The sequence below is a fragment of the Hydra vulgaris genome, chromosome 13, assembly GCF_038396675.1.
Source record: "Hydra vulgaris chromosome 13, alternate assembly HydraT2T_AEP".
In the NCBI taxonomy this organism is placed as follows: Eukaryota; Metazoa; Cnidaria; class Hydrozoa; order Anthoathecata; family Hydridae; genus Hydra; species Hydra vulgaris.
This window is the reverse complement of record NC_088932.1, coordinates 1939213-1965000: the sequence shown is the minus strand read 5'-3', so window position 1 is coordinate 1965000 and position 25788 is coordinate 1939213. Positions and strand designations below refer to the sequence as shown.

Sequence of the window (25788 nt, the reverse complement as noted above, 5' to 3'; positions counted from 1 at the left end):
GATTTAGTTGATATAAAAGATGTCGGTGATGTTTTAGCAACTGTTTTATATGTCCCAGAAGAATTGACCCTTGAGACAAAGGTAATTTTTTTGTTTTTCTTTTTTTTATGCTTCTTTTTTTTCTTCTTCTATTTAGTAAATAAAAACTATGACTATCTGATTATAAATTCTATTTATTATCAAAGTTTGTTGAATTGTTATTAATTGTGGGGGAAACTGGTGCAAAATGGGGTACTCAAGCAAAATGATTTTTTACAAATATACCTTGTTCTGAGTGTAGAAACAACTAAATAGTGATTGATTTTTAATTATTATGTGACAAAATGCCACCATCAGTTGCATAAGTTTAAAATTTTAGCAAAAATTGTCCTGACAAAGTAATATGGGGCATAATGGGGTATTCCCTATTTTGCCCCAAGTGTTTTTAAATAAATTGTAGATTAATTATATATGTTTTTATGAAAATAAAATAATTTTTATCCTGAATACATTTATGTTTTATGTAACATATATCTTCTATTTATATTTTAAGTTCATATATATATGAATGTGTGTGTGTATGTATGTGTGTGTGTGTGTGTGTGTGTGTGTGTGTGTGTGTGTGTGTGTGTGTGTGTGTGTGTGTGTGTGTGAAAAATACTGATATTAAAAAAGCAGGTTTTCACATGATTTTTTAATATCAGTTTTTTTTTCGTAAAAATACTGATATTAAAAATGCATATTAAAAGAGTAAGGTTAAATTATTAGTTATTTATTTTAGTATAAATACAATGTATTTAAAAAATCATTGATGTTAATATTTTTTAATAACTTATATGCATTATAGCAAAGCACAAAATTATTAAATATGTAAATATGTTACAAATATTTTATTGTTAAGTATGAAGTGGTTAATTTAGTACTTTTGTCCTTCAGCTTAAGATGCTTTCAAAACAGTATTCACCCTAGAAAAAGAAAGTGAACTTGTTATGCACATTCAGCTGTTGGAAAAGTTGCTTTTTGGACTCAGCTCAGAAAAGTTAGCATATGAGCTGACAGTTAAAAACAATGAGAAACAAAGTTTTAATAATGACCATGGTGTTGATGGTTATGAAAAGTTAGCATATGAGCTGACAGTTAAAAACAATGAGAAACAAAGTTTTAATAATGACCATGGTGTTGATGGTTATGACTGGTAAAAAGGATTCATGGAGAGACATTCCAAACACTTTGTAAACCAGAGACTACATCAGTTACTTGTGGATTCTTTTTTTTCTTTACTTGAAGAAGTTATGGTTAAAACCAAGCTACATGTTGAAAATATCTGTAATTTTGACAAAAACTATACTTTTACAGTTCCAAAGTGTCTCTCTAAATTGTTTCAAGCAAAAGAAAGAGAGACAAGTTGGTTCATTCACTTCAACTGATAGAGGTCAGAAGTTTTTTGATGACTTTTTCCTTAAGTACCCTATTATACTCCAGTTTCCTCTAAATGTTAAAAAAATTGCAAATATATTACTAAATATTTTAATTATTTTATTTTTATGTCTTTGCACATATTTCTAAACACATGTAAATTTGTGTAAAAAACCTTTTACAAAAAAATTGTAGATCTGATCAAAGACTTGGTGATGGTCTTTAAAGACCTATTGCGCACTTTTTATTATTGTTGTTTTTAAATTTTTAAAAAATCCTTTTAGATAATCTAGATGTGTATTTAGAAGTACTCCAGTACAAATATATTACATATGAAGAAAAATAATAATAACTGAACATAAAAACTTTTATTACTTAAACTTTTTTATGTAATGAAGATTTATGGTTATTTTTTTATATATGTTGTGTTCTGTTTGTTTTACTTTAACAATAAAGTTACTGTTGACTGTATTTTTGTATAAGCTTTTTCTCCTTAAAATAGATCTATGTTTATTTTGAACATCTGTTAATTTTTTTTTTGTCTTTATTACTTATTCTCCTATATAAAAAAGTTTGTGGACTATTTTATATATATATATATATATAAATATATATATATATATATATATATATATATATATATATATATATATATATATATATATATATATATATATATATATATATATATATATATATATATATATATATAAAATAGCTTACAAACTTTTACACTCGGAATTAAGAAAAATGAGGTTAGCAATATTTTGCCGACCTCAAACTGTTACAGGTCAGCATAAGGTTAGCAAAAAAAATTTATACAAAAGGGTTACCATAATACAGAGAAACAAGGTCAGGGATTATTTACCAACCTCAAACCCTTTTAGATTGGCATTGCCAAATGCCAATCTAAAAGGCTATACATAGTATCATTAGTAACTATTGTTATTGATTTGTTTTGGTTTAAAGAAGAAGGCAATTTGGAAAAAACATCGCCACAATCATGGTTTGATTGTGGCGATGTTTTTTTATAAGATATCAAATTTTTTGTTTTTTCAGATAATAGTACGAAAAAAGATTCTATAATAGTATTATGCATGCATTGACTGTGACTGGAGGCCTATGGCATTCAATGTGCACATAATTAAATGAAAACTAAATGGTGTTATGTGCACATTGACAAAATTGTCACTGAATGCTAATCTTTTGCAAGTAGAGGTATCTTTTTACCACAGAGTTTACAATTAAATTAAGCCAACAGTTTAAACATAAGTTTTATATTTCTACAAACAATCAGACTATTACACAATCTGACTGTTTATTACACAATCAAACTGTTTACTACACAACCAGACAGATCATTATATGAACAATTTTTTAAATATTTGGCAAACGAAGTAAAATCCATTATGCTCAAATTAAATAGCCACAATTTGTATAAACCAGTTGAAGATTATTACAGATAGTAATGGAACAAATTACAAAGAAATTAGGAAAAGGTATTCTAATTCAATAAGAGAAGAAAAATTTGTGAAAAGAATATATTTGCATTAATCTATGCAGTTGTCTTGTTATTGCTGATCAACTCAAAGTTGTGCAGGAAGGTTCCTTTTGCAGCCTTGGCAAGCAGACCAAAAGTAATAACAAAGACAACAACCATGCACAAAATGGCACATTAAACACTTTGATATTTTACAACTGCTGATGAGATCTTCTTAAACTTTTCTTAGAGTTTGATTACATCTTTATATTAGTGTTTACTTTGACTAAAGTTAATAATCACTATAGATAGAAGTAATAAACAAATCAAATCAAGTATATTCTGAATAAAGCTGGAATATTTTTACATTAAATATTTATTATTTTTATTTTACATTAAATATTTACAAATATTAATAAGTATTAATAGCAGTAAAAAAGTTCAATAATAAAAAAAAGTATGAATAGTAATAGTAATTGTAAAAAGTATATTAATAATAATGATAAAAACTATAATAATATTATTGTTATAATAACAGAAATATAACTGTAGCAATACTTATAACTAGGGATGTACCGGAATTTTGTACAAACTGGAATTTGTGACATTTAGGTAGTTCCAGTTCCGTCCGAAATTACAATATTACAATATTTTAGGCAGGAATGCTAGAATTCATTTTTTAGCTTTTTTTTAAGACATGTGACACAGGCTGTGTAAATTAAATCAAAAAATCATTATCCTTCACTGGTCAATGAAGAATTATATGTAAACCTAAGTAAAAAATACAAATTTCTTAACAAACATAATGTTATTTGCATTTTAATTTGAATTATTTGCAGTAATCAGTTATGTGTGGATTTCTAGAAGTTTAAGAATGAAGTACAAAAAGAGTACCAGAAATTTTCTTACTGCCACTTCATTTTTTTTATTGCTCTAACTGTAGATTCACCCAAATTAAAATGTTTACCTATGGCTGTAGATCCTTCTCCTTTTGCCAAACTATCCAAAATTATAATTTTTTTTTCTAAGGAAACTGCACTCCTCTTCTGTTTTTGTTTTTTGTTATTATTATCACACATTTTTCTAAAATCAACAAAAACAATGAGATTTAAAGAAATAAATTCTAGAAAAACGTTAAAAACTTACAATTCCTTCGAAAAAACTTATGTTGAAGTAAAACCTTTTTCTCTGGTACCTGGGCAACAATCTAACTACCACAATATTCTTAAACTTTTTTCATCAAAAATGTTACCTGTCTCTGAGAATAGTCTCATTTTAAATGTCACTTATATTTTATATAGTTAAAAAATATAGGATGCCTAATACAGTAAATATTTCAATTTAAAACTAAATGGAAAAATAGAAAACAAAGAAATAATTTTAAATATAAATATTATGCAGGTTAAAACTTTCAATAAATAAAATTATAAGAAACAAATAAAAATAACATATTAGATTTAAATGAAACAAGAATCATATTAATGAAACATACTATTTTATATATATACAAGAATCAAATTAATGAAATATATTATTATATAAATATTGTAGTTTATAAATGTATATTATATAGCTACGGCGCTTAGATGTAGACTTTCACTTTCAATCTTAAAAGTAAAAAATTACATAAATATAAGTCTTGTTTCGGTCAGAACTCCAGCTGAAATTTTAATAAAAATTCCAGCAAATCCGGTTGCTGGAATTCAAAATTTCCATTCCAGTTATATTCCACCCCTACTTATAACAATAACAACAATAGTAAGAATAGTAATAATAAAGATAATAATAATAATAATAATTAATAAAAATATAGTAAGAATAATAAGTGATAAAAATATAGTAAGAAAAATAATTAATAAAAATATAGTAAGAATAATAATTAATAAAAATATATTAAGAACAATAATTAATAAAAATATAGTAATAATAATAGTTGATAAAAATATAGTAAGAATAATAATTAATAAAAATATAGTAAGAATAATAATTAATAAAAATATATTAATAATAATAATTAATAAAAATATATTAAGAACAATAATTAATAAAAATATAGTAATAATAATAGTTGATAAAAATATAGTAAGAATAATAATTAATAAAAATATAGTAAGAATAATAATTAATAAAAATATAGTAAGAATAATAAGTGATAAAAATATAGTAAGAAAAATAATTAATAAAAATATAGTAAGAATAATAATTAATAAAAATATATTAAGAATAATAATTGATAAAAATATAGTAAGAATAATATAATAGTGATGAAGAGAGTACTAAATAGTATTTCAGTTTAAGAAAGAAAAATAAATTTAATAAAAGATATTTAACTTTTATATAAGTATTATAGCACAACAGAAAAGTGAAAAATATTAGATAAATAGAGGCTCAGGGTGAGGGTCATAAATAATAAATTGTAGAAAGCTATGCGATTTATAGCAATGTTAAGATATAAATGTTGACTTAGTTCACTTTTAACTTAAATATTTTTTACCTTCCCACTCTATTTTCTTCATGTTTAAACTTTTATATTGTTATATAATCTTTTAATTTTTATCTTCAATATTGAATTTCGATAGTATTCTTTATTTTAGACTAATGCAGTGGATATCATTACAAAAATGTCTTCTCTACTGACAGAAGAAAGTATAAAAAGTATTGGCCCTCATATTTATGATCAGATTACGCAACCTTTTATTTTGTCAATATCGCACTTGTTTAATGCAATTGCTAACTTGAATGATACTGTAAAATCAATTGGTAAGTTTATAATAATAGTATACAAATATATATTTATATATATATATATATATATATATATATATATATATATATATATATATATATATATATATATATATATATATATATATATATATATTTAAAAATTAGTAAAAACACTTATCTAACTTTTGATTACTTCAACACTGTGTTTCATCATCAGTAGTAATCAAAAATTAGATAAGTGTTTTTACTAATTTATTATTGCTCTGTTCTTTTAGAACATTGAGCACTCTGTTTGTAGAATACACTAACATAATTTATATATATATATATATATGAAGACCTCATCGGAAAAACCGGCGTTGTCACATTTAAAAAGTATTGAGAAAGTATTTATTTATCATTAATAAAAGTCTTTATTTAAATGAAATGAAAATAAGCAATTTAAACAAATTTATATTATAATTTTTTTATTTTAAATTTATTCAAAACAAAACATTTTGTAATTTTTATACAAAGATTTTTTTTTCTTCGCTTTAAATAAAGACATTTATTAATGATCAACAAATACTTTCTCAATACTTTTTAAATATGACAACGCCGGTTTTTCCACTGAGGTCTTCATATATATATATATATATATATATATATATATATATATATATATATATATATATATATATATATATATATATATATATATATATATATATATATATATATATATATATATATATATATATATATATATATATATATATTTAAGTTTTTTCATATATTTTAAAGAAATAAAACAGTAAAAAACAAGGGATTATTTTAAGTCTCCAAAATTATTTCTGTATTTTAACTTTTTTTTCAAAATTTTTCATGATTAATTTGTTATAAATTAGGAACATATATATTTATGATATATATTTATGAGTATATAAGAATATTCACCAACCATCAAACCTTCGACTAGATATTCTTTTCAACTAAACTATTTTACATTCTTTGTTTATTTTGAACTTATCTTAAACCGTCTTAGTTTGTCTTCTCTTTTTTTAGTAATATTAATGTTCTTATATATTACAATGTAATAACTGTATTATTATATATAAAAATTTTACTAATACATTATAAAAGTATTACTATTATTACTATTACAATATGTATGGACTTAAATAATACTTCATTTTGAAATAAAGTATTTACCTTGAATTAGTATTCCCTGAAGTGTAATCAATGCTTTGACTTTAATATGGTTGTACAGTTAACTCTGGTTGTAGTTGTTAATTGATCTAGTTTGAGTAAAAAAGTAAGTAACTAGAAATCCGGACTAACTTTATCCTACTTTTAAAAGCCACATGCTAAACTTTTTTTTCCATGCTTATATCGGTTTTAAAGCTTATTTAATTTTCTATAAATTAATTTACTTGCTTTTAAATAATTGATAAAATTTAAGAAAAAATGATTTTGAATAATAAACTGCAAGGAAGAAACTTCATAGTAGATCACTTCAATGCTGAACAAGTTCCAAGAAGCATTAACTATGATATTATAAAATGTGCTGAGAACGACTCTAAACACAAAAGAGTGCAAGGAAGTGGTTGTGTGGACAAAATTATGACCCCCCCCCCCCCAAGGGATCAGGTTTGACTACAGTGACCGGGTTTCAATGAGGCAAAACAGTCAAAAATTGACATTTTTCTATTAGTGGAGTCTTGTCTCTGTCTATTGACAGAGACAAGACTCCACTAAGCGTTAAATACTGTAAACAACAACATTCGAACCCAAGCTGCTTGTCTGGCTGGCTGCTTCTGACTAAGGTATTTCCAAGCCATTTTTTATCCCAAGCGACTTTGCCGTCAACAAAACCATCTACAAAATGGATTTTATTAAGGAAAGGTTAGTGCCATTTTTCAACGCTTATTATGCTGATGGTAATTATATATTTTGGCAGGATCTGGTCTCAACACATTATGCTAAAACCGTGATCAACTTCTATGAGGCACATAACATCAATTTTGTTGAAAAAGTTGACAATCCCCTAACTGTACCGCAGTGTTGCCCAATCAAAGACTTTTGGCCTGTTTTGAAAAACAAAGTGTATGATGGTAAATGGCAAGCAAAAGACATGAAGCAATTTATAAATAAGAATAAATTTTTAAGAATAAATTTTTAGTAACCACCTGTTGATTATCTAAAAGTGAAAAAAAAAAAAAAAATTTTTTTTTTAAAATAGCAATATAAAATCAGTTCATTTTAACAAAAATAAGAAGAATAAAAATTAAATATAAAAAAAGATTATTATAAATTCACTTCTCCCTGAATCATGCAACCTACAACTTTTCAAGTGTTCTATCAACCTTTACACTCCTTACACTTTATCTCTTTTCTTTTTTTTCCTTCCAACTTATTAGTGGCTGCTTGCAGCTTTGTTAGAAGTGAATCAAAAATAAATACAAAATAAATTGATTAAAATAAGTGAAAAGAATTTAAATCTTTTTACCATGAATCACAAAAAGAAAAAAAGTTTATTCAAATATTTTATCAAAAAATCTTTTGAATATGAACGCATTAAAAACTGTTTTTAAGCAATACAAACACGCAATTATGTTAAAATTTTAAAAAAAAAGATCATTAAAAACTTTTTTCTAAAAATGGAAAAAATCTTTACAAAATTGCATTATCGTTTAAATAACGTTTTACGCATTTTTTACAAATGTTGCATTTGTATTAATTTAGATAATGGTTCAAAGCTAACTTAATTTTTCATAACAAAGATAAAACTCAACAATTTATTTTTTCATTTCCTAAAAAAAACCATTTCAACTACAGTACTGAAATAAAATCAAAATTAGTAATTAATGATTATATCTTTTGGGGATTATTAAAAATTTATTGTCTTGATTGATTAAGAACTTTATATTGATTAAAGTTTGATCTAATTCAATGCTTTCAAAACTTTTTGATAGCCCTAACCATTAAGAATCTAGAATCCTGAAAGAATGGAAAGCGCTATCTCTTAAAACTCAGCAAAAAGATTTTATTATATTATTATCACTATTATTGTTGCTGTTATTGTTGTTATTGTTGTTGTTATTGTTGCTGTTATTGTTGTTATAATTGTTGTTGTTATTGTTTTTGTTATTGGTGTTGTTATTGTTGTTGTTATTGTTGTTGTTATTGTTGCTGTTATTGTTTTTGTTATTGTTGCTGTTATTGTTTTTGTTATTGTTGTTGTTATTGTTGTTGTTATTATTGTTTTTATTGTTGTTGATGTTATTGTTGTTGTTATTGTTGCTGTTATTGTTGTTATTATTGTTGTTGTTATTGTTTTTGTTATTGTTGTTGTTATTGTTGTTGTTATTGTTGTTGTTATTGTTGTTATTGTTGCTGTTATTGTTTTTGTTATTGTTGCTGTTATTGTTTTTGTTATTAATGTTGTTATTGTTGTTGTTATTGTTGTTGTTATTGTTGTTGATGTTATTGTTGTTGTTATTGTTGCTGTTATTGTTGTTGTTATTACAATATTTTTTTTAATAGTTATCTATAAATAATACTCATAACCTATATAAAATCAAAATGAACACAACAAAATGAACACAACAAAACTTTATTTTCATCTGGTTAACTCATAGTTAGTTTATTTTTATCATAATTTCCTCATTTTTATTGAGTAATAATAACGTTTTTTCTGGGAAAATTTCTGGTATTATTGACAAAAAAAGAAAAAAAAAGACTAAATATAATTAAAGTTAAAATTTAAAATTTGTACACAATTTATGATGAGAACCAACTAAATAATACATTGTAGATTTTTTTATTATTTTTTTTTTTCAACTCACCTCTCAAGGATGAGAAAACCATTACAGACAAGGATGCTACTTAATTGTAGTTATATCCCTATTTCAGCCCTATTAATCCCAAACACGAACCTTGAAAAACAAGGCCGCTGCGCAGTGAAACAAATTGAAAACCGTACTACAGGGAAAGTGGTGGGGTCGAGCTCCGAACATCTTGCTTATGAAGCAAGTGCTTTATCACTACACCGCTACCACATTTTAAGATTTAAGATTTAAGTTAAAGTTTAAGCATTTAATTGTTTGAATAGAAAAAATGGTGAGTTTACCACAAAATACTTTAAAAAAGTCCAATTGTTGCTGCAAGACCATTTTGAGAATATAAAAGAATATGAAGTACATATTCTTTTATATTCATGCTATAAGGATGCTATAAGGATGACTGGTATTAGTAAAAAGTAATGACTGGTATTAGAAAAAAAGTTATATATAACATTAATAAAAATTAGGACACCTAATAATGTCTAGCTTTTAAAATAGTTTTTTTGGTGGTAAAATGTAAAAATCCAATTACCAATGTGAGCTGAAAGGTTTCTTTAGTTAACTATTTTACCAAAAGATTTAAGTAAAGCAGAACTGATATCAACCTAGAAGAACAGGTATCAACTTAGAAGAATGGGTATCAACCTAGGAATGTATCTCAATAAGTGTATAATCAAATAGTCCAATTCAGAATCCAGGGTCAAGTATTGCATTAGAATCAGTATTGTCTTAAAATTAAGTATTGCCATAGAAACCAAGATCATGTATTGCCATAGAATGCCGTAGTGGTGTAGTGGCAGAGAGCTTGCCTCATAAGCGAGAAGTTCCAAGTTTGATCCTCACCACGTCTCTGGTAGTACCACGCTCAACTTGTTTCTCCGCACAGCAGCCTTGTTTGCAAAGGTTCGTGTTTCAGAGTTATAGAGTTTAGAGAGGAATATAACCACAACTAAAATAACCTCTTTGACTGTAGTAGCCTTCTTGGCCTTAGGATGGTAAGTTTACATTAAAAAAAAATAGGTGTCAAAGTTTGGCTTTAATGGCACACAAATTTGACATAGGTTATGTTTAAAAAATATTTAAGTCATCAGAGGATTATTAACATCATTATTAACATCATTTGTATAATCATTTAAGCTTTAAGTCTTCTGGTATATACCATTGTTTTATTTAATTTTTTTTTTTATTGCGCAAAGAAATCGAAGTTTCAACCACAAGAGCTGGTCCCTTATCTGAACAGGTTTTTGTTATTTCTTGCTTATTTTCTTAATTTTTATTTTTTTTCCTTGTTTACTTATTATTTTAAAATTTTATTTAAATAATAATTTTTGAATTAGTTTTAAAAAAACACAAAAAAAGCATGGGCTTTTACTCATTATTGTTAAAATCATCATTTTTGACGTCGTCATCATCATTATTATCATCATTTGTTTAACACAGTTGTTGGGTTTTTTTCAACAACCTTTAAATATTTCATAACAAATTAAAGGACTTTCTTCAGTCTTCATTTCTTTAATCTTCAGTATAATCATTTATTTATTTTTTTCTTCAGTCTTCAGTATCATTTCCTTTGAATTACTTTTTTAAGACGTTTAGAATTTATTGTAAGATGAGACAATACTTTTGATGACAGAGAGTTATTCTTTTTTATTGGTTATATGGGTAAAAGAAGTTAAAAGAGAGTGAAAAATTAACTTTGAATCAAATTACTTTACTAAACATAAATAGTCAATGTACATAAAGACAAAAAAAGGAAATTGCCACTAGCCACTGCAAGTCCCAAGTTTTCACAGAAGAGAGCTTAAATTCAAAATTGTCTGTCAGTTCTAAACAATCTGAAAATTGAAGATATTTTGTCAAGTATTGAGTGTATAAGTGCATCATCTGTAAGTTAAGCCATTTTAAAGGTAAGGTTGCCAAAAAGATTGTTAATATAGATAAGGAAGGGCTAAAGATGGAACTCTTTGGTGCCCTAAAAAATAAGACAGACAATACACCCAAACAATACTTACATTAATTTTTTTTTTTTATAAACTCTTTTAATGAACAAAAATATAAAATAAATAAAAAAACAACCAAACAAAAACTTACAAAACAAAATGTATGGCCTAAGAATAGAAAAAAAAAACATTATTGCTAAAGCGTAAACATAATTTGTTTAGTGCTAAAGTAATAAAATTCTCCTAAAGTATTTAACTGAATTTTGTTTTTCTGCTGAAATATATCATCTTTGCTGAAGCATATCATTTTTGGTTACAAACATACTCTAGAGATTGCTAAATTGCAGACTTCTTACCATGGTCAAATTGTCTTTTTATAACTTTTTAAGTTCTTCTTGAACTATATTGTTTCAAAGATGACAAAAAATAAGTTATTTAGAGAAATTCAAAACTAGTAAATGATCAGGGTTGAAATTTGACCAGGGCTGGGGCTGTGATCAAGTCTGTGACTGTGGCTGCATAAAAAAAAAGTGTTACATTGTGTTACTGCCTAGGATGATTAATGCTGGATTTTCTTGACTCTACTCATAGATTTTTACTTGTACCTCCTTAATCGTGGCTGTGCAACTCTTCATGTTGTCTCATGAGGAGAGTACAGCTCTAAAACTCAGTCTAATAATTCTGAGGCTGTAAAATATCAGAGTATTAACAGTGCCATATTTGCACAGGGCTGTTGGTGCTTTTGGTGTGCTTTGTTAAGGCTACATAAAGAGCTCTAAGTTATGACTTTAGTTAATTAGCAGGAATGTGACAACTACATAGCTTATTGCTTGGGGTGCCATCATTGATTGAGTCAAGACTCTAATTATCACATGCTTGGCTTAGGGGTATACTTATGCATCAATTCACTAATTTGTGGAGAAAACAGATTTGAATCCTCTTACCATTCTTTTATGTGCATCTTAGTATCTCTTCACTCTATCACCTTTCTCTTTGTTCTTTATTGTTCTTCTTCTTCTTAAGACTGCACTCTTTTAGTTATAATTTCTGATCATATTGACCATGTGCTTTCTTTTTATCCTTCTGCCAAAATTGTTGTTATTGATGGTTTTAATGCTTATCACATTGAATGACTTAGCTTTATCACCACTAACCTTACACACACTAAAGTCCATAACTTCTGTATTTCTCTATCTCTTACTCAGGTAGTCAACTTTGTGAGTCATTTTCCAGACAACCCAAATCACTTACATTCACTCCTTGATTTATGTGTCTTATCTCTGACCATAGGTTTTGTTCAGTTTCTTTTTGTTCTTCTCTAGTTGGTTCTGACCATGCAATGATCTCTATAAATCTTTCATCTCATACTTATTCTTTGGTCTCATCCTATCATTGCACTACTTAAGAGTACTGAAAGATTTTCTTTATAACATTTCTTAGGCTCATACCTAATCATAATCATTTTTTTCATCTTTTTCAAAAAAATAAATCTCTTAAGAACAAACGCCTAATTATTATTGCAAGAAATCAATGTAAAAAGGTGCTGTTTGATGCTAATCTCATATATATTCCTAGTTTACAAAATCTTATCATATCTCAGAAGTTAGGCTCTAGAGACTTATGGAAAATCTTCAACAGCATCATTAACAAAGTTAACACTAATATTCCATCTCTAATTCATGGGACTGATCTTATTACTTCTCCCAAGGATAAGGCTGAACTGTTTGAAATGAACTTTTCTTCTAATTCGACTGTTAAATCTTTTGGCCAGGCTCTTCCTACCATTCTGAATGGAATGGCAGGAAGACATAAAATTAAAAGATTGTTAGACATATAAATCACTCTAGCTTCTGTTGCTAAACTCATATCTTAATTAAAATTTCTATGGCTTACACTCCAGGCTACATTCCGTTCTTACAAAATGTTCTCTAGAACTCTCTTGAATTCTCTCTAAACTATTTAATAAGTGCTTCACTGAATCTTGTTTTCCTCCCTACTAAAAAATGCCATCTCTGGTTCCAATTTTTAAAAACTCTGGAGAACATTTGGACCCCTTCAACTATCGTCCCATCAATATTCATTCTATTTTTATCAAGTCTTTTGGTCTTTGATCAACAAATTTCTAACATCCCATCTTGGTTCAAATAACTTACTGTCAGACAATCAATACAGTTTTTGATCCTCTTACTCTACAGCTGATTTGCTAACTGCTGTAACTGAAAGATTTTATTGTGCATCAGATGGAGGCAGTGAGGATAGGGGTATTGCTCTTGACATATCTAAAGCTTCTGAAAAAGTTTGGCATGAGGGGCTTTTCCATAAGCTTGCTTCATATGGTGTATCTGGAAAAATTTTTGTAATCATCAAATCATTTCTTTCTAACCACTTTACAAAAGTTTACTAACTTCTGGGGTACCTCAAGATTCTATCCTTGGTCTTGTTTTGTTTTATATTTACAATAATGATTTTCCTGACAACCATCGTCAGGAAGATCATATTTACAATAATGATCTTCCTGACAAACCATTGAACCAGGGAATTGACTATTACTCTCTACTTAGTTCTTGTGGAAACATATATACCATTGATTGCTAAGTTAGCATCTGCTAAGGTTGCTTCTCTTTGTTGTGCTTCCCATTATCTTACTTCTGATTCCATTCTCTCCCTCCCTACAAATCACTTATTCATCGCTGTATGGAATTATTTTGTCATACTTGATATGGTTTTTTTAATGGTGCTTTATCTTTTCTAGACAAGGCACCTGTTGTAAGTGTAGTTGGACCTACTTTATCTGCCAAGGTCTAGTTGTTTTTTTTAAACACCTTCACTTTCAACAAGGCTGTAAGCAACCACTATTAGAGTTGGAAGTTACTGGATGAGAAAAGATGAAGTTTATAGAGCAATGTAACAATTAACAAAATAAAAGATTTCAAATGATATGAATCAGAAAACATGAATACATTTATATGAATCAGAAAAACAATATGAAGGAAGTGAGTTCCAAAGAACTGATGCTGAAGGAAAGAAATTAGACAAATAAAAGTTTTTAGTGCACATAGGAACAATCACAATAAAAAAGTTTTATTGTTCGTTAAATTGAATTTTATTCGTTTATTTTAAATTGAATTTTATTAGTTCGCTTTATTGAATAAAAAGTCATACAAGGATGGATTAGAGATTTGTAGAGATAAAGAATAGAATCTGGTGTAATAAAGTGGCACCATGATAAAGATATGCAACCTTAGCAGAGATTTTGCAATGGATTTGGTATTTTAGTTTCCAAGAAGTAATAGTTAATCCTAGAAGACAAAGGGTAGATGACTTATTGAGTACATTACCATTAAAAAATATAGAAAGATCTTTTATGCTGCGATCACGATTTGGTAAAAGAAATTTATCTGAGTTAAAGTACACCAACCACTGAGAGCTCCATGCTGTAGCAGAAGTGAGATTCTTTTCAAGTTCAAATGTCCCCTCCAAGCAATCAGAGAGTGTTGGCTTCTTATTAAGACAGAAATATATGGTAGTATGATCAACTAATAATGCCACCTTAGATGTGAGAATATCTGGAAGATCATAAATGTAAATTAAAAAAAGTATAGGGCCAAAAATAGAACCTTGAGGAACCCCTGAAGTTACAGGATATGAAGAAGAGTGCTGTCTATGGAGGAACTTTTATACTACAATTGGTAAAGAAAGATTCAATAATCTTAAAGATGTTACTTGATACATCGTAAAAAGAGAGCTTATGGAGAAGACCAGCATGCCAAACCTAATCAAAAGTCTTAGAAATGTCAAGTGTGATAGCCTTAGCCCTCCCACATCTATCTACTGTACAATAACCTATTTCTTCTATCTTGAACCTTCTTCTATCTGTTAACAAATATGCAGTAGAACAAGAAGATCAAAGTTATTAGATTCAAGACGAGAGATTAAGTGTTTTTTAAAGACTCAAAAACCTTGCTTATGATGGGAAGAAGACTAATAGGAACATAGTTAGAGGAGTCAGATCGCTCTTCAGAATTTTTGAACATAAGAATAGCAGATGCCATTTTCCAGCAACCTGAGAAAAAAAAGACTGTGATAAACACTTGTTAAATAGTTTTGAAAGTATAGATGACAGCTCCGGAGAATATTTCTGCAAAACTATATCAGGTATGTTGTCTGGATCTCAAGCTATAGATGAGTCTAAGCAGGAAATCACTTTAGACACAGAAACTGGAGCAACACCAACGCCAAGCAATTGACCAACCTGTTTTTTGGCTATATCAGGTAGGATGTGATTAGTGGAATCAAGAGACGAGATTGATGAAAAGTTTTTTGAAAACAACTTTGTCTTAGGTTAGGTAACAAAATCTGAACCATGCAAGAGAGGAGGAATAACAGGTTTTTGGGGTAATAACAGATTTTTTTTCCTCATAGTTGTAAGGTTGCATCGCTTTCTCTTTTCTATAACTAATATCACCCTCAAAGGAGTTATCTTCTCTAGTTCCATCAACCAAAACTTATTTCAGCTTGACTTGTAATTCAGCAATATCGTATCCTTTTACCGTATCTGTCTCTGCATGCTCTAAAAATTTTTATTCATCTAGTTTTTTTCCCTGCACTTTAACCCTATGGAACTCTCTGTTTTTCTGACTCGTACTTATAACTTAAAACTTTTAAAGCCTTCTTTCAACGGTTTTCTTCCCCCTGACTCTATTCTTTGTTTTCCATTGACTCCCAACCTAATGGTGGTTGCTTGCGGCCTTGTTGGGAGGGAATTAAAATTTAATTCTAATTCCCTCCCAACAACATAATTTTTATCAAATTAGCAACCATCATTGGGTTGCTAATTTAATAAAACTCCCAACAACATAATTTTTATTAAATTAGCAACTTAATTTTTACTAAATTAAGTTGCTAATTTAATAAAAAATAATTAGTTTAATAACAAAATTAGTAAATTGATAATTAATTAATTAGTTGTTGGGAGGGAATTAAAATTTAATTTTAATTCCCTCCCAACAACATAATTTTTATCAAATTAGCAACCATCATTTAATAACAAAATTATTAAATTGATAATTAATTAATTTATGTACATAAACAAGCTAGTTATTTTTTAAATCTATGAAACTAAAACTATTTGACATTTAATTAGTGTTGTTTAAGCGTACATTAGAACGTTTTAGGCTTGTGTAAAATCATCACAAAGGGTAGAGTGGGGCTAGTTAAGTCCCACTCTAAGTTTTTTACTTAACCTGACTTCAGAGAAGTCAGTTAGATTAATTAGATAAATTCTAATTTCAGTTAGATAAATTAAGTAAAGATTGAGAAGATATTATTTGATGTTTACGGAGCTGATCAACCTGCCCCAAAAAGGTAAGATTTGAAACTATGAGGGCAAAGTTGAGCAAAAAATAAATGAAGATGCGTATTATGGAACTTGAATTAATTATCAATAAAATCTTTAACAGAAGCATGTCTATTATTTTAAACTTTTTTTTTTACACTTAATGACGTAAAATATAAAAATTTTATTTTATACAATTATCTTGAACAATGAAAAATTATGCTAAAAAATGCTGAATCAACAGCAATTCGTTTTAAATTTGCAGTAAAACTGCAATTTACAGCACCTTTGACAACATGTGTTGACAAGACAGGCTCAATAGAAGCTAGTTAATCGTATTTGCTATAAAATATTTTTTCGTCTTCTTTTATAAAGCGTATGACAAACTATGGAGCTTGGTTAAATAATCAATAAACCTATCATTAATTGTGGGCAATTCTATAATATATAAACTTTTTGTTTTATACACTTTAATGGTGTAAGTAGGAGAAGAGAAAAAAATAAGAAGGAGAAAGTGTCATAAAATATAAAAATATTATTCTATACAATTATCTCAAACAATAAAGTCTGATTTAAAAATTACTAACTTTAAAAATATATATGTATAATATATATTTTTGATATATATTATACATATATATATATATATATATATATATATATATATATATATATATATATATATATATATATATATATATATATATATATATATATATATTATATATATGTGTATATATATATATATATATATATATATATATATAATTATATACAATAAATATAATTTTATATATATATATATATATATATATATATATATATATATATATAATTATATATAATAAATATAATTATATATATATAAATATATATATATATATAATTATATATATATATATATATATATATATATATATATATATATATATATATATATATATATATATATATATATATATATATATATATATATATATATATATATATATATATATGTATATATATATATATATGTTTATTTTGAGCATAATAAAGCAGTTAAAGTTGCATCTTTTTACTTTAACTGCTTTATTATGCTCAAAAAACTTTTTTTTTGAGCATGATAAATCATGATAAAAAAAGCAATTTGTCCTTTTCATAAATTTTCAAAAATTCTCTATCTGACTCAAAGAATTTTAATTTTTCAACTCTTCTATTAACTCTTTTTGCCCTTTAACTCTCTTCTTTGTTTTCTGTCAACTCTCAACTTATGTTTTTTGTTGCTTGCAGCTTTGTTGGGAACCAATTTGTTAATAAAAAAATTACTAACATAACATGCCAAAGTTGACATAAAACATAACATATCGCACAACATTTATATCATTCCAAAGATGATTTCAGTACCAATCATTAGTGCTGCTGAAATTGTTAATTGCGTCAAGTCAGGAACTATTGATTCTGTAAAGTCCTTGTGCATTTATAAAGACCCCATTATCTAGAATTTTATGGAGGAGACACGTTCCGACAAAAGCATCATAGCTTTTCTTTGTACACATTACTTATATTTAGTAAATAACTTTTGCACAGTCTTTTTTTTTTTTTTTCTTTCATTAGAATACATTGTGTCACTTAACTTGTTTTTTTGTTTTTGATTGGTTTTAAAAAATATATGCGTTGAAAATTGGTTATTCTACTGTACATATATTCTGCCTGAAGACCTATTTAATATGGGTCTTAAGGTAGGACAGCTAAAAAGAGGGACAACAATTTTCTAATTAGAATTTAAAGATAAATTTTTAAATATTAAAAGTAAATTATAATATTAAAAAAATTTGTTTAACAAATTTCTTATAATAAATATTTTTAATAAGTAAAAAAAGTTGTCTTTTATTTTTCTATTAAAACAAAACCATATTTTTTACAGGTTAAAAATAGTTCTGAGTCAGTACTAAAACTCATTCAATCTATGGATGATTATTTTAATGGTTTGCAATACTACATTGCTAACAATGAAGATCCTACAATCGGTGATACACCTTCATTTAGGTTTTTTGTTAAAAAATTTTATGGAGATGGGTTGAAGAATATTTCATCAGACGAATATGAAGATGAACTCTTAGAAGAAAATGACAATGAACAAAGTGGTTTTGCTATTGAGAACCTTACTAATCTTTTAAATGATTCAATAAAATATTCAAGTCTTATTATAAAGGTTTTTTTTCTTTTGTATTTTAATCAAGTAAATATTATATTGATATTTATAATAATATTTTAATATAATATTTTAAAATACTTACTTTATTTGTTTCACTACTTTGTTCTAGTTTTTTATAGTAATTAGTTTCAGTAATTTGTACCATTAATTTGTCCAGTAATTTGTTTCAGTATATCTTCCACCAACTTTTTCCAATAATTTTTTTCAGCAATATATAGCAGTAATTTCCTTAAATCCAATATTATTTTGCAATAAATTCAAGTCAAATCAGTATTAGCATCATCATGGTTACCCTGGCAACCCTGCTACTGATAATTTGTAATCCTGTACAACTTGCAAAATGTCATGCTGCCTTGTATGATTCCTTTTTGCATTCTTAGGCAAAAGCTAGGAAAGCTTATATAACTCAAATAATACCACCTGCCATGGAGCTTTTGATTAAGAAAAGGCCAAAGATGTATCGCTAAAAATATTCATCATACGCAAATGTGAATGACATCCAGCTGCTATGATGTAGAAGCCTAGTAACTTATTATAACAAAAAATGTTATTAATATAAACAAGTTTGAAAATAATTTTAAGAGATGTAAATATATGATAATTAAATTAGTTAAACTTAGTAAAAAAATCCATTTATAATTTTTTTTTTTAAGACAAACTTTGCAATTTTCGGAAAGGCATTAACATTCTAATTATTGTCAAAAATTTTAATAAATCATCCCCCAACTGTTAGCAAGAAAATGAAACTTACATAACTGATCCAACTCTAACCTCTAAATCATTTAACACTTTTTTTACAAATGTTATTCATAAATTTAAATCCAATATTCTTTGTCTCAATTGTCAAAAGTGTCTTAAATATCCAAATTTACATAGTTTATTATTATCTCCAACAAATATTCCTGAAATTTCATCTCTTATATCTAAATTGAATCCAAAAAATCATTAGGTCCTAACAGCATTCCCACAAACATTCTTTTAGATTTTAAATATGAATTTTCAAATATTCTTTCTAAATTATTTAATACCTCATTCATAAGTGGAACATTTCCTGATATTTTGAAATTATCTTGCGTTATTCCAATATTCAAAAATGGTTCTAAACTTTCATGCACTAGACCTATTTCTCTTTGATCTAACATTAGTAAGCTTCTTTAAAAACTTATGTATTCTAGAGTGTACTCTTTTCTTAACACATTTAATTGTTTAAATGATTTTCAATTTGGTTTTCGATAAAACATTCTACTTGCCATGCATTAATAAATATAACTGAAAAAATTAGAAAAACTCTTGATACTGGTCATTTCGTTTGTGGTGTTTTTATCGATTTACAAAAAGATTTCGATTACATTGACCATAGTATTTTGATTTCTAAATTAGAACATTATGGAATTCATGGTATTGTAAATGACAGGTTTTAATCTTATCTTTCAGATCGAAAACAGTTTGTAAGTATTAATGGTTTTAATTCTAGTAACAAATTAGTTTTGTGTGGTGTTCCTCAAGGTTCTGTTCTTGGTCCATTTTTGTTTTTAATCTATGTTAACAACCTAACTAACTCTATTCACTTCTTGTCAATTTATCTGTTTGCTGACAATACAAATCTTTTGCACATCAAAAAATTGTATCATTCTTTATGTAAAAATGTAAATTCGGATCTAAAAGCTATAGTTCACTGGTTAAATGCTAACCTAACATGTCTTAACAACAAAAAAAACTGCACAAATATTTTTTTCATTTCTGAGAAAAAACTATTTCTTTAAAAATGTTGAAATCAAAATTAGTAATATCCTTCAAAACAAAAATAGTTATATCCTTCGAGAGTTATTAAACATCTTGATGTGTTAATTGACAGCAATCTTTCATGGAACTTTTACATTGATGAACTAAGCAAGAAACTCTAGCTAACAGTATGCTTTCGATAATTTGTCATTATGTCAATAAATAACTTAAGAATATTTACTATGCATTATTCTCATCACATCTTAGCTATTGTTGTTAAGTTTGGGGTCAAGTTGGAATCGATTACATTAACAAGTTGTTATCTTCTTAGCCTTAGCCATTATATTAATAAACTTCCAACCAAATAAATCAGATACATTGGAGTCCTTCAAAAAACTTACCATTTCAACATTTCGAGCACTAGTAACGTATACAAATTTTCTTTTTGTTTTTGACTCCTTAAATAAAAATTGACCATCTTCCATTACAAACTTGTTCACAGAAAGTAGAATAGTACATTCCTACTCTACTAGAAATAATGGAAACATAAATTCTCTTTTATACCACTTTTTAAAACCCAGAAGTATGGTAAACATTCTATTGTTTATCAGTGCGTCTGTAAATGGAACAGGAGCTTTTTGTATGCATTTTGAATGATTCAAAAAAATTACATCCTTAAATACCTTTCCATCTTAAACAAAATTAGTTTTAAAAAATTCTGGAAATCATTTTATTTTTAATCTTACTATTAAAACATTCTTTTAATTTTCTTTTCTTTTTAATTTGTACTTTGTGTTTGTTATTTTTTTCTTTTTTTTATTATTATAACCTGCAAAATTATGATTTCTGCATGTTTATTTTTAATGCAGAACTATGTGCTTTAATTTATGTGTTTAAGATCCTAATTTATGTGTTTAAGATCCATGTGTTTGAATGTTTGCTTATTGTTATTTTATCTTTGCTTATTATTATATTATGTTTAATGTTTATGTTTATGTTGGCATCACTCCTTTGATCAGATTTCTGTATAAGTGACACCATCCTAATAAACACATTAACTTATTATTATGAATATTTCTATGCTTATAACTACCATTGTAATATTTATTATTATTATTATTATTATTTCATTATAATTATTGTAAACATACTTTTTATTGCTATTACTATAATTTGTATTAATTTTGTTACCTTATATTATTGTTATTATTATTATTATTATTATTACTATTGTTATTGTTGTTATTATTATTTTTATTATTGTTAATACTATTGTAAAAATGATTTAAGGAAAATATATAGGTTGTTGTTGTTGTTGTTATTGTTGTTGTTGTTGTTGCTGTTATTGTCTCGAGTTCCATATCTAAAATCATACCTTGATATAATAAGACCTCATTTATAATCATAACTTGATACAATGATATTTTTTTTATTTCATTGAAAAAAACTTTTTATCAAAAATATTTTTTATGAAATTAAGTAAATAAATTTCTTCTTTGCTTTTAATTTTCTCTCAAGTTTTTAAGACAAGCATAATTTGAAACTATCGTAAAAAAAATAGAAAACTTTAGTTGACAAATTTAACAAACTGATTTTGTTGCATCAGATCATAATAGTCTATTTTGTAAGTTTATCATTCTAGTGTCTTGTCTAACTTTGCGCTATTGCGCTCTTTTAATTTTAATTTTTTTTTTAATTTTTCAGCTATTACTAGTTGGTTATTCTTTGTAATGTTAGTTATTATATATTTATAAATTATATAAAGTTTTGGAATTTATAAAATTTTTATTTCAAATGGATAATTTATTAGTTAATTTATTACTTTAAATTTTTCATATAATATGTTTAGAACCTTAATTTGAAGAATCAATCATTTACATGGGATTTAGAACGTTCTAGAAATATTGTTTCTGAAACTCAAATAATATACTTGAGCACAACAAACGGAGAAAAAATTGAATTGAAAAACTTGACATCTATGATTAATATTTCAATAAAAAACATTCCAGAGAAAATGATTGGTCAAAACATATCATTATCAATGCCAAACAATGTTCAAATAAACTTCATTAATATATCATCTGCTAAATGCAAACTAATGATGAAGTTTGCTGCATTAAATGATCCACAAAACAAGACTAACCTAATTGTTTATATTCAATATGGAAAAGCTCCAACAAGCGATGATTATGATATTAAATTGAACATATCAACTAGAGATGGTACTGATCTTATTATTGGAAACAGTACACCACGTTCAAATTGGTCTATAAATATCCAACGAAGTCAAAAATGTAAACTGTTAAAAGATGGATCAATTATATTGTGGGATTTTCATAACTCCACATATTCTTTTTTAAACAAAGCTTATCTTTATTTATCATATTTTTATGTTGGACCAATGCCTGAAAAGATATTAGAATCAAATCTGTATACATTTGACGAAAATGAATTTTATGGAGCATTTCTTTATGAGATAAAATCTTTTTGTGTTGAATGCAACTATTGGAATGAAAGTAATAATAAGTGGATGTCAGATGGATGTGAGGTAGATTTATATATTTGTTTTTATTTTATGGTTTTAAAGGTTTATGTATTTGATTTTTTCAAGACTTTAATTTAGATTTGTTCTTTTGAATACTTTATATGTATATGCATATGTACACATTATGTTATGTCATGCGCAGGTTTATTTTAATTTAGGTAGACTTATTAACAATTACATTTTTGGTCACTCAATGCAAATGTAACCATTTGACTGCATTTGGAGGATTTTATGTTGCACCAAATATTGTACCTACTCCTACTTTAGCATTACTGAAAGCAGGCTACACTCTACTTGCTGTAGTAGTTTCTGTTATTTTTCTGTGGGTTGTAAGTTTGGTGTTTGCAAGAAGATTTGACAAAAGTGACATAAAAAAAGTTAGTTAATTTTTTTTGTTGTCTATTGTTAATTGTCAATTAGATTTTTGCGATATTTTTGATGCTTTGCTGATTGTTTTTTGTCTATTGTTTATTCTTTGTTAATTACCAATTACAATTTCTGAATTTTAAAATAAACAATCAATATTAGTTTTTAGAGTTGTTCATTAATTAAATTTTTTTTTTGACAGTTTAAGAATTTTTGCTATTAAATTGGCTTAAATCTAAGAACTAATTTTATTAATTATTTAGACTAATTATTGTAATCACAGAACTGTTACCACCAAAACTATAAAATGTGTAAACAAATTAAATATGCAATAAGAAATAGTTTATTGATAAGTATTTAATTTCTATTTTTTAAAACACCTTATTCTGAAGAAATTTTTTTTCAAATGTAAGTGCAAGGTGAATGCAACACTTTGCATTCACTTTGCAATCACATCACAAATGGAGGAATTTTTTAACAGCAAAAAGGTGAAAAATAGATAAAAGAGGAAAAGAAAAACAAATAAAAAGTTGCGCATTTTTGTGTATTTATACTGTCATGTATTTTTGGAAATTGCTTACATAGGCGTGAATTCATGTATTTTTTTTATCTTGTGTATTTTTATGCATTATTTATACTGTTGTGTAATTTTGTGCATCGTTTATATTGGCATATACATTTGTGTATTGTTTATATTGTCAATTATGTCTTTTTTTTTGTGGTGTTGTTACTAATTATTTTTATTGTTGTTGCATTTTATATTTGTTGCTATTATTCAAGTGGTTTCATTTTTTTATCTCATAATATTTAAATATATCCTTTTGTTTTCTATCATCCCTCTGATTGTTAAACATTGTGTTATCGTTCATGCTTTATCTCTCATGTAAGCTCATTCACTCTTTCCCTTTTATTAGTTTTTATTATTAGTCTTGCTTTTTTGAATATTATTGTCCTTCTTAACATTAATTTTTTTTTTGGTCTATATTATAACTTTTTGTTGTTTGTTTTTTTTTTTTTGCTTTATTTGTTTATTTTATTAATGTGTCACTCCAATGACTAGTTTTTAAATATTTGAGTGACATCAAACCTAGATTTGTTAAATTACAAATAAATTTGCGATTTTTTTCAATTTTATATTTAAATAATAAATAAATAAATAAATTATGAAATAAAATGATTCATTATGTTAGTCATGCCCAGCTTGGAAAGGTGACTATTGGGCAACAAAAAGCTTGGGCATGTGGTCATTAGAGTCTTTATTAACTTTATATTGAACAATAGTCACATGCTCCACCTAAACATAATTTTATATTAATTGTTTTTTTATTACAAAAACAATTTTAAATACTATGACTATTTTTTTTGTAAGTTTTTGCTTACATTAACTCAATACCCAGAAACTTTTAAACTTTCGAAGCAACACAAATACTTAGAAAGCGACCGTAACTTCTGGATATTCCTAGAGAATTGAAATCCAAAGTCCATAAAGCTTCTTGAACTTGCAATAGTTATTTAAAATCTTTGGCATATAAGTTTGTGGAATAATTACACATGAGCAGTAAACACCTGAGGGAAAAATTAAGTACATTAGAATAAAGGAAAATTTTTTTTAAACAAAACAGAAGACAAAAATAAAGAAGAGTATTTAAGAATATGAAGACAAAAATATACTAATAAGAAAAGACAAAAGTATACTAATATGAAGACAAACATATACTAATATGAAGACAAAAATAAAGCAGACATTGCTCCCAAACAATACTTACAATAACAAAACAAAAAAAATAATTTTATATACACTTAAAATGAACAAAGATATACATCAAATATATGACCAAATAAAAAATTACAAAATAAAATATCGACTGCAAAATAAATAAAGTGCATACAAAAATGAAAGGCCTAAGAATGGAAAAAAAACCTTAATGCTAATTTTTAAATTTGTGTAGTGGTTAAGTAATAAACATAACAGGGGTTAAGTAACAAATATAACATAAACATAAACAGTGGCTAAGTAATAAACATTCCAGAGTTGTGTCTATAATTACTAGTAATTATAGACACAACTGGCCTTGGGGAGGTGAATTAATATAGATAACAATGGGAGGTGAACACATATAGATAACAATGCTTAATTAGGTTACTTTTAAGTATAACAATAGAACAACACAAAATAAAATTATTCTAAAAACAACACAATGATAGTAAAAGTATAAGTACATTCAGCTGTTAAATTAAAGCTTATAAACATCATCTT

At 26.2% G+C, this 25788-nt stretch overlaps 1 protein-coding gene across 2 annotated transcripts in view; it reads left to right on the top strand.

Moving 5' to 3' along the window:
• Nucleotides 1–25788, top strand: part of LOC100197148 (polycystin-1-like protein 2) — a 212699-nt gene that overhangs the window by 125598 nt on the left and 61313 nt on the right. For both annotated transcript variants that reach the window (XM_065816396.1, XM_065816397.1), the window contains exons 22-27: nt 1–81; nt 5470–5635; nt 10623–10666; nt 18608–18895; nt 22470–23168; nt 23324–23542. The exon at nt 1–81 is cut by the window's left edge and continues 45 nt beyond it. In XM_065816396.1, coding sequence (XP_065672468.1) covers nt 1–81; nt 5470–5635; nt 10623–10666; nt 18608–18895; nt 22470–23168; nt 23324–23542 — 1497 coding nt within the window. The remainder of the gene's footprint in view (nt 82–5469; nt 5636–10622; nt 10667–18607; nt 18896–22469; nt 23169–23323; nt 23543–25788) is intronic.